The sequence below is a fragment of the Triticum urartu genome, chromosome 5A, assembly GCF_056163025.1.
Source record: "Triticum urartu cultivar PI428250 chromosome 5A, HENAU_Tu73, whole genome shotgun sequence".
NCBI classification, from domain to species: Eukaryota; Viridiplantae; Streptophyta; class Magnoliopsida; order Poales; family Poaceae; genus Triticum; species Triticum urartu.
The window spans coordinates 229376014-229386057 of NC_141877.1; the positions used below are offsets into that span (position 1 = coordinate 229376014).

General features: G+C 47.6%; 1 protein-coding gene across 1 annotated transcript; it reads left to right on the forward strand.

Moving 5' to 3' along the window:
- The first annotated feature begins 1770 nt into the window (after positions 1 to 1770).
- On the forward strand, positions 1771 to 8136 carry LOC125508395 (uncharacterized). The gene is made up of 3 exons (XM_048673101.2): positions 1771 to 4459; positions 7019 to 7329; positions 7558 to 8136. Exons 1-3 carry the CDS (start codon positions 2010 to 2012, stop codon positions 7902 to 7904), a joined length of 3108 nt encoding a protein of 1035 aa, XP_048529058.1. The 5' UTR covers positions 1771 to 2009; the 3' UTR covers positions 7905 to 8136.
- The last annotated feature ends 1908 nt before the right edge of the window (positions 8137 to 10044 follow it).

Below are 10044 nucleotides of genomic sequence, written 5' to 3' on the forward strand. Positions count from 1 at the left end.
ACCCAACGATCCTCCATCGTAGCACCAGTGATGCTCCCTTGCAGCGTTGTCGACGTTTCGACGGTCTGACGAATGCTTCATCGCGGCACCGGTGATGTTTCGGCGGTCCGAGGATGCTCCATCATAGTGTCAGTGATGCTCCGTTGTAGCACCAGTGATGTTTCGACGGCCCGACGATGCTCCATCGTAGCACCCGTGATCCTCCCTTGTAGCGTCGTTGATGTTCCGACGGTCCGACAAATGCTTTGGCTGCCCGACGACACTCTGTTGCAGCTCCAATGGTGCTCCAATGGCCCGGCTACGCTCCGTTGCAGCACCGGTGATGCTTCGGCGGCCCGACAAGGCTTCCGCTGCCCGGCGATGCACCGTTGCAACGCCGATGATGCTCCGGCGGCCCGACGATGGTTCGTTGTTGGGCCGACAATGCTTAGGTTGCAAGGAGACGCTCCGTTGCATCGCCGAGGATGCTCCGATGGCCCGGGGATGCTCCATTGCAACGCTGGTGATGCTTCGTCGGCCCGACGATACTCTGTTGCAGGTCCGACGATGCTTTGGCTGCCCAACGATGCTCTGTTGCAGCACCGGCGATTCTTCGGCGGCCCAACGATGCTCCGGCTGCTTGGAGATGCTCTGTTGCATTGCCGACGATGCTTCGATGGCCCGGTGACGCTCCATTACAGCGTCGGCAGCCCGACAAGCTTCGTTGCAGGACCGACAATGCTTGGCTGTCCGGCAATGCTTTGTTGCATCGCTGATGATGCTTTGGTGGCCGGTGATGCTCCATTGCAGCGCCGACGATGCTCCAACGGCCCGACCTACGATGCTTCAGCTGCCCGGCGATGCTCCGTTGCATCGTCGACGATGCTCCGATGGCCCGGTGATGCTCCATTACTGCGCCGATGATGCGTCGGCATCCCGGCGAGCTCCGTTGCAGGGCCGATGATGCTTCGGCTGCCCGGCGATGCTCTGTTGCAGCGCTGATGATGCTCCGGTGGCCTGGCAACGCTCCATTGCAGCACCTGCGATGCTCTGGCGGCCCAAAGATGCTCCGTTGTAGCGCCGATGATACTCGGGTGGCCTGGTAACGCTCCATTGTAGTGCTGACAATGCTCCATTGCAGTGCCGACATCCGACGATGCTCCGCTGGCCCGGTGACACTCTAGTGCAGTGCCGACACCCAACGATGCTCCGGCGGCCCGGCGACGCTCCGTTGCAGCAACCAACTGGCGCATGCAGCAAAGGCCGTGACTTGCAGCCTACCGGTGCTTTGTCTTCCTCGCATCGCGGGCCACCGACGCAGCATAGCAGCGGCAACCTTGTAGCATCGTGGCTGGCTGGCTCGTAGCAACGCCGTTGAAGTGCAGCCCTCCGCAGCACCATGCAGCTAAGTGCAGCAAGCCAGCAAACTCGGTTCAGTCAAATACAAAGACGCACAACATACTTTCTACGCTTTACCACGCACTGACACAACAAACAGATCAGCTAATTGGACGGCGCAGCGGGCGGTTTACGTCTCGTCAAAAATCAGACGGTAGATTATAAACGTTTCCCTATAGATATAGATATAGATTTAGAGTATTTTGGAAGACAGGGATCAAAGTGAATCCCGCGACAAATTCGGTGGCCCTAGGCGAATATTTCTCTACCTTATACATTAACAGATAACAGATACAGATAACAGATAACAAATACAACAGATAACAGATAACAGAGACGTGCACTGCCTACTAGTATTAGGCCCAAACTGCGGAGGCCCAGCACCAGCGGCATAAATTGCCATCCTAACCGCAACCGGGCACCGCTGCCTCCCGCACTTCCCCCGCCGTCTCCGCCGCACAAATCAACATAACCGCCGCCACCGCGTACTCCGTCGTCTCCACCACCATCATCTCCAATCTGCATCTGAGGGTCGAATCCTAGATCTAAACAGCCTTTTCTCATCCACCTCCACGGTCGAAATCCGCTCAGCCCTTTCGCATCTCTACGGTGGCCGCACTCGAGTCGACATCATGGGACGCCGGGGCGGACGAGGAGGTGGAGGGGTGGGAGGGCGCGGACGAAGGGACGAACGGCCAGGAGGTGGCTGCGACGTCAAGGGCATGCGCGATCGCCGCCCTGACGACATGGGTATACGGGACCGCCGGCCCGAAAACCGCCCCCACTGCAGCGCTGGTCGCAGCCCCTCCCCGGGCTACCGCCTTCGCCGCAGTCCTCGCAGCCGCAGCCCCTCCCCGGGCTACCGTCCTCGACACAGTCCTCGCGGCCCCTCCCCGCACCACCGCTTGCGCCGCAGCCGTTCTCTGGACCACCGCGGAAGGCGCTCGAGGGATGACGACGGCGAACGTAACCTGCCCCGCCGCGGGCAAGGGGACTACGGGAGGGAACCCTTTCACCAGGAGCGCGATCGCTGCAGCCCGAGAGGAAGCCATGATGGTCGCGGCGACCGCGGTTCAAGAGCAAGCTATGTCGGTCGCAGCGAGCGTGGCCCGAACAGGAACTTTGACAGTCGTGGCGACTGTGTTACTAGCGGGAGGTATGATGCTCCACCGGACTACATGCTCCCAGAACATCCATACGACCAGGGGCGTGCTGCCAAGAATGCAAGTGACTTCTTTGGAGGCCCTGGTGACCGGAGCATTAACAATGGGCATGGGTTTTATGGGGAAGATGCCATGAAACTCAGAGTTAGTTCCACGGGGTTGGGAAGGACTAGCTCAATGTACCTGGACAGCAGGTCGCCTCTGCCTCCACCACCTACAATTTCATTGGCTCCTAGGACAATGTACCCCTCGGTGCCACTTAGAGAGACTGGATTCCTCACAGGGAGTTCAATGGTGAAAGGTGGGGAGAGCCTTGGCGCTGGAAGTACCCGGTTGCCTCAGGATGACACCAGGTTTCACTACCCTGACCATTTGCCTGGCCCATATGTTGGGAACAGAGAAATTGAAAGGCTTGGCCCTAGTAGAGATGTGCTTAGTGACAGGGATCGAGAATTGGATAGGCTTTACTCTAGTAGGGGCGTGTATGGTTCGGACATCACACCATCTATGCAGTTGAAGCGATATGCTGGTTCTTCACCATCTGTACTTGCCAAGGACAGCCCATACCGAGTGCATGGTGGAGGTTATGAGCCAAGCAATTGCTACGCCATGGATGACATAAGTAAACCAGGTTCCTTGGGACATGGGAGTGGTCAGGTTCACAGGTTCTCAGAAAGTTCACTAGAGCACCTCAGTGGTCACGATGACAAGATATCACTGGACATCACAAGTCAAACACACTCTAAGTATCCACCAACAACTGCATCCATGGAATATGATGCAGATGGATATGGTAGAAGGGGTCCAGAAAATGACACATATTTTGCTTTTGGGAACTTCCGTGGAAATTGCTCACGGGATTCAAGGTCTAGCCCCAGGCACACATTGGTCTCATCACCTTTGACAGACCTCAAGGATGAAAGGAGTAATGCACAAGTGAGACTATCCCGCAGGATGGGAGAGGATGCAGAATACAACACATATCATAATTATCATAGAGATACGCCCACAGGTTATCCCAAGCCAAGGAATGCTCATGTACGCTACTCACGCTCTCCTGAAACTTACCCTCTTGAACTTGCAAGGCAACCAGTTCGACAACGTGAGTTTGCTTCATTGGAGAATGGCTGTCAGTCAAGTCATCTGGAAGTTTCTCCCGTGGCTTATAGAAGAGGATCCCGGGGAGCTGCATATAGTACTCGTGATATGGATATGTACCAAGCTGATGGCCCACTAGGACGAGAGTATTACAATGATGAAATTGGACTAGAGCATTACAATGATGAGATTGACCCATATGACCTATCCCCTGAGAAATTGTCAAGAAGAAGTTGTGATATCGTTGACGATGAAGATGGATATGACGCCAGATATGATATGTCATCGAGTCATAATGTTTTCTCAAGAATTGCTTTGCCAGACAACATGAATGATGAATGGATTGATGCTGAAGAAGGTAATCATCCTCATCCTAACGGGTTAGCTTATGGGCGCTCAAAATATAAGCCTATGTCTCAGAGGCTGTCCAGACCTATAGTCCAGCCACAAATTGGGGGATCTGCCATGCTTGGAAGAGGAAGAGGGGGAGGATGGACCAAAAGTGCAAAAAAGAGACCGAGAGTTGGTCTTCCTCAATTCCATGGTGGATATACATCAGAGAGAAATGAATCTGTTCGGCCAAACAAATTTACAAAGCTGTCAGAAGATAATCAGAAACGCACCGAACCAGACTACGAGGATGCACCTGATGAAGAGGATCTTTCTGTGCAGAAAGATCCACCAGAAGGTTCAGAAGAATTCAGTAAACAGGTTCACCAGGCCTTCCTCAAGTTCTCAAAGATATTAAACGAGAGCCCGACCATGCAGAAGAGATACCGTGAGGCACCAAAAGGATCTTTATCTTGCCGTGTATGTGGCAGGTTTGTGTTCCTTCATCTGTGCTAACACTCTACCACCTAATTAGTTGCTCCTATCATTGTGTTAGAGTGCGCTTTCTGGTCATTTCAGCAGCCGCTTAATGCTGATTTGGTAACTGGAATGGAGGAATCCTCTAAAATTCTATTGCCTGGTCGTGTTTTAGCATACCTTGTCGTAGATACCGTTGGCCCCGTAGTTCTTATAGGTTAACAATATGCTGAACTATGTCAGTAACTTTATTGCAGTAATTGCTAAGGTTATGCCCCACCCTCACCAACCTCAGGACGAACCTTGTTGTTTCCTGTATATGCACTGCTAGGATTGAATGGAGTTCAGCGTGCTAGACTATGCCAAAACATTGTCAGTTAATGTTTCAGTCCAGAGACGCAGTGCACCACAACATCTTGGCTCTGTTTATAGGCTTCAGGCAGTAAAATGTTTGTATGAAAGGCTCTGATCAGTTTCAGCATTGGTCTATGATGTGAATCGATGTTCCATCTGATGCAAAGGATGATGATGTAGCTTCTTTGGAGTAATAGTACATTGCAGATGTTTAGGGGCAGGATGGTTGGCAGAAAGAGTAACAATGTGGTGCTGTTCCTGATGCATTTGAGCTAGTTCGTGGTTGGAAGTTCTGGTTGCTAATGTCTTGGAGATTGGAATTATCCAGATCGGCATCATGAATTGTTACTCTTTTCTTTGGATGACCAGGATCATAAATTTGGCAAGTTAAATTGCTTGCGATGTTTACATCAATCAAGTAAAAACCGTTGTGGTTCCTCTACAAGGCAAGCTGAAGGCCATTATGTGCAAGTTTGTCAACTTAAGATGTTAGAGCTGGCTGAGTTTTTGAAGTATGGCACATACCAGTAGTAGCATAGGATCCACTGTAGTTGTATCGCGCATATGCATGCTATATTAGGGCATCTCCAACGCTGGCCCCAAAATGGACATTGTATTTGTTTGTGGACGGATCCGGACCATTCCGCGGGCATTGATGTCGGAGCCGGCCATCCAACCCTTCCCCTAAACGTCCGTCTCTGTTTTTTTTTCTAAGTCCGGAGCACTCAAAATAATAGCATATCAAACCTTCTGATTCAGCACTCGATGACCCTTCCATCCCTTGAAATTGAGAACATATTCTTCCGCATGCTTCATGCATGGACTGCCTGCGTCATCGTTGTTTCATCCGCATAATCCTCCTTGTTGGATTACTCAGCGTAGTGCTTGTCCATGTACTCCATGTCCGAATCCATTCCTTCAAAGGAGGAGGAACAAATTTAGCAGGGTATTTCACCAAACACTTGCCAGGCGTGGTGACCACCGTGGGGCGGATGGTACCTGCGCGGCAGACGTGCGAGAGGTGTGGACCGGCGGCACAGGACAAGCGGCGTGGCGACCGGTTGTAGCGCTGGAGGTCCGGGAAGGCTTGGCAGGCGGCTGGGGTGGTAGAGTGGCGGCGGCGGCGAGGGAGGAAGTGGATGCAGAGAAAAGAGGGAAGGATGGAGACTCGGGGTCCAGGCGGTGTTTGGGTGGGCCGGGGGTGTCGGAGTTCTACGTGGCGGCGGTCCAAACTCCCGCACCCCCCCCCCCCCCCCCCCCCTAGTTTTCTTCCGGTTTGAGGGAAAACGGACAAGCGGACTGACGCGGGACGGCATTGCATGTGATTTGAGGGTCTGCTTTGGAGATGACCTTTAGTGTGCTGCTAGAGGCTGTAGGTTGAATCAACAGTTGCGCTTATAGAACTTAAAATAAGATATGCGGGGAATATTGTCTATCTATCAACTATTGTGTTGTATTTTCCTCTTCCTATCCTGGCGAGTAAGTTTGGCTTGAATTCTATTTTATCATTTCAATTTTCATCATAGTTCCTAGTATTTATTTTCTTCAGTATGGATAGTGTGTACTTGGCATCTTTGAGTTTTGTTAGCAACTCACTTTGACATTATTGATTGAGGAGGTATATATAAACATGTTTGTAATAAGATTAAGCTCTTTTTTCTTGTAGACCAGAAATTTGATTAACGGAGTATTTTACAGGGATATTTTTCCTGGAACTTAGTTATCCCTTAGGATGGGTTAGATTTTTGACTTTGTTTTAGGATTGTCTACTTTTTAGTAAGTATGCAAATGCTATCTTACTTGCAAATTGATTAGTTTCTACCTTGTCCAACCAGATGGCGTTTTGCTTTCTCATGTGCAATGTGGCATATTGATTTTGGCTAAATTTATTCACTTGACCTCCATTAGATGTGTTTACATGAAGCAACAGTTGAGCATTTTGTTTACTTTGCGGGTTAATGTAGCATAGTTTCATGTGAGTTTTTCTAGTATCTTCAACCTATTTTTTGGGTGTTCCTAAGTAAATTTCCTAGGAAATATATAATGTCCAAACCTATATTATACCATGGGATTTGTATGTCCTTTGAAATTGTTTCTTCTTGTTAGTTATAAAAACAAATTTCTTGTATTTGTTCAATTGTGATGTCATTGAATATTGAATGTCTAACATGAAGATATGCTTTTTTTATTTGCTTTTTGTTCACTTCTTCTTACAACAGTGTCGCAAGGAAGTTTCCAGACATTGATGCCTTGATGTCACATGCTTACGATACACACAAACCGGGTTTGAAAACAAAGCATTTAGGTTTTCACAAGGCACTCTGTGTTCTGATGGGGTGGAATTGGCATGTTGCTCCAGACACTTCTAAAGCCTATCAGTCTGTTCCCGCTGAGGAAGTAAATGCCATGAAGAGAGATCTGATGGTATGGCCTCCAGTTGTCCTGATACACAACAGCTCTATCACAAACAACGCAAAGGTCGCCGAAGCAAAGACTGTGACAATAGAAGAAATCGAAGGTGTACTTGCAGGTTAGTTGGAAGAATATATATGTTATTAGTCTGCCACTTGTTATTTCTTTTGTTCCCCAAGTATCCAGCCTGGGCCATTCATTTTTTTTATCATGTGCTTTCTTGAGATTCCATGTATCATGTGCTTTCAGAGCATTATGTAGTTCTGAAAAGGAAACCCTCTGTTATGCTTTGTTTCTTCTGTTTGAACTATTCAACGTTTCTTATATCATCACCTTGTGTCTCCAGATATTGGTGTTGCATGTGACAAGGCAAAGATAACCCAGGGAAGACCAGCCAATCAGAGTGTGTTTGTGGTCAAGTTCCTACCAACAATATCTGGATTTCAGGAAGCAATGAGAATTCACGATCATTTCAGCTCTGAGAACCACGGCAAGGAAGAACTCCATCAGATACTATGTGAGAAAGGTAAGAGTTCAGTTCCTGCTGACAAACTCGAAGAGCTGCTGTATGCACATATTGCGCTGGCTGAAGATCTCGGGTACCTGGACGAAGAGACAAAGAAGAGATGCGTTGTCAGGAGCAAGAACGATATCGAGGCCAGGGCAGATGCCACACTGAACTTGGACTCGTGAAGCGACCTAACAAATTTAAATTACGTCAGGTCATCTATATTTTGAACAGTGAAAGCTATACCCCCTTCTGCTTAATCTTTGTGGTTGCTTGTCCAAGTGGCTGAAACCTGAAGAATATTCTACGATAGTGTATTGAACCTTCATGTCATTATCAAATCTTGTTAATCTTTATGTTCCAGGTTCTTCATCTAATGTGATTGATTCCTCTTACCTTCCAGTTACGAAGATAGCACATTTATTTGTCATACAATGTGGTACTCCCTCCGTTCCTAAATATAAGTCTTTTATAGATATTTCAAATACGGACTACCTACGAAGCAAAATGAGTGAATATGGCCATGTTTGAATCATACTGAAATCTCTAAAAAGACTCGTATTTAGTAACGGAAGTAGTAGATGTCTCTTGCGTGTTCATACTGAACTGGCCATGTTTGAATCAACTTGTAGCGAACTTTGATTTTTGGTATCAGTGTGGTAGACCTGCGGAGCTTAGAGGGGATAGGGAGTCAAGCCTTCTGAGAATTGCACTCAACCTGAACTTTATCTTGGAGTATAAGGTGCGTACGTATAGCTCAACCTGAACTTTATCTTGGAGTATAAGGTGCGTATGTATAGACCCAAACGCCCTGTACACGCAATTGATCGCACTGCTCGGTTATACCTGAATGTAAGTTTTTTGTATAAGAGCTGAGATAGTATTGTACTCCCTCCGTTCCTAAATACAAGTCTTTTTAGACATTTCAAATGAACATACAGATGTATGTAGACATATTTTAGAGTGTAGATTTACTTATTTTGTTCCGTATGTAGTCACTTGCTGGAATCAAAGACTTATACTTCCTTCGTCCGGAAATACTTGTCATCAAAATGAATAAAAGAAGATGTATATAGATGTATTTTAGTTCTAGATACATCCCATTTCATTCATTTTGATGACAAGTATTTTCGGACGGAGGGAGTTTTTTTTTTGAACTGAAAGCGGTTTCCCCGCCCCAACTTTTTTTTATTGAAAGCCAAGTCAAACCATAGCAACAAACTGTTAAACAGCACTCGGCGACAACCGGAGGGAGAGTAGCTGCCACAGAAGGAAATAACCAGGGTTCTATTGACTACCCTATTACAACAGATTTTAAACAGTTCGAGGGAAGGATACATAGCCAGGGTAAACAAACATGTCAGCTCACAAATAGATCAAAGAAATCCAGAGTTCTTTATCTCTAGGCGATCCTAAGCAATTCCCCTCTTCGGTAGTCCAGCAGCCTTAAGCATCGGAGAAGAAGAGCACCCTGAACCTTTGAACATAGGATTTTCCATTGCCTGATCGTTGCCCCTAACAGATCCAAAGCACAGCGTATACTTCGCCATCTTCGCCCCTAGAAAACAAAATCATTTCGCAAACGCCATAAGCTCCACAAGGTAGCAACAGTAGTTGTATTCAAGGCTTCACAACCTTTCCTTTTTCTAGAAAGAAGAGAGCAGAGCAAAGGAGTCATGTACAGTAATGTTAAAACTTTCAGCAACCAGCTCCCAAACTTGTCTAGCAACAATACAGTCAGAAAAGAGATGTTGAATCGTCTCTGGTTCATCACAAAAGACACAGGCCTTGTCCTCTACATGTCTACGCTTGGCTAGGTTATCTCTGGTCAAGCTCTTATTATAGTATATCAACCACAGAAAAACATGGATATTGGGAGGGATTTTAATTTTCCAAATATCATCTCTAATCTCAGAAGGTATCCCTCAAAGTTAATCATTTTGTAGAAAGATTTGACAGAATATTTGCTGGAAGAATCTAGCATCCACACAGGCTGGTCTGGAGAATCAGACAACACAACCTGCTCTGTTTTAATGAGGTCGCCCCATCTGATCAAAGCCCCCCCATCTACACATCTCCTAAAAGTGAGTTGGAGTTCACCTCCCACCCAGACCTGTGCAAGAGTGGCTTCTTGTTGTTGCCATATATCAAACAGGTCCCAAAATGCAGTTTTTAAAGAACAGTCCCCAATCCAAATATCATGCTAGTAGGCAATATTCTTGCCATCACCAGGGATCCATCTATAGAAGTTTTTAGCTGCTGCAAGTGCCCAGGCTAAGCTTTTCATGAAAGGGGACCCCAAGGTTGCTCTAGTACTGAAGAGGT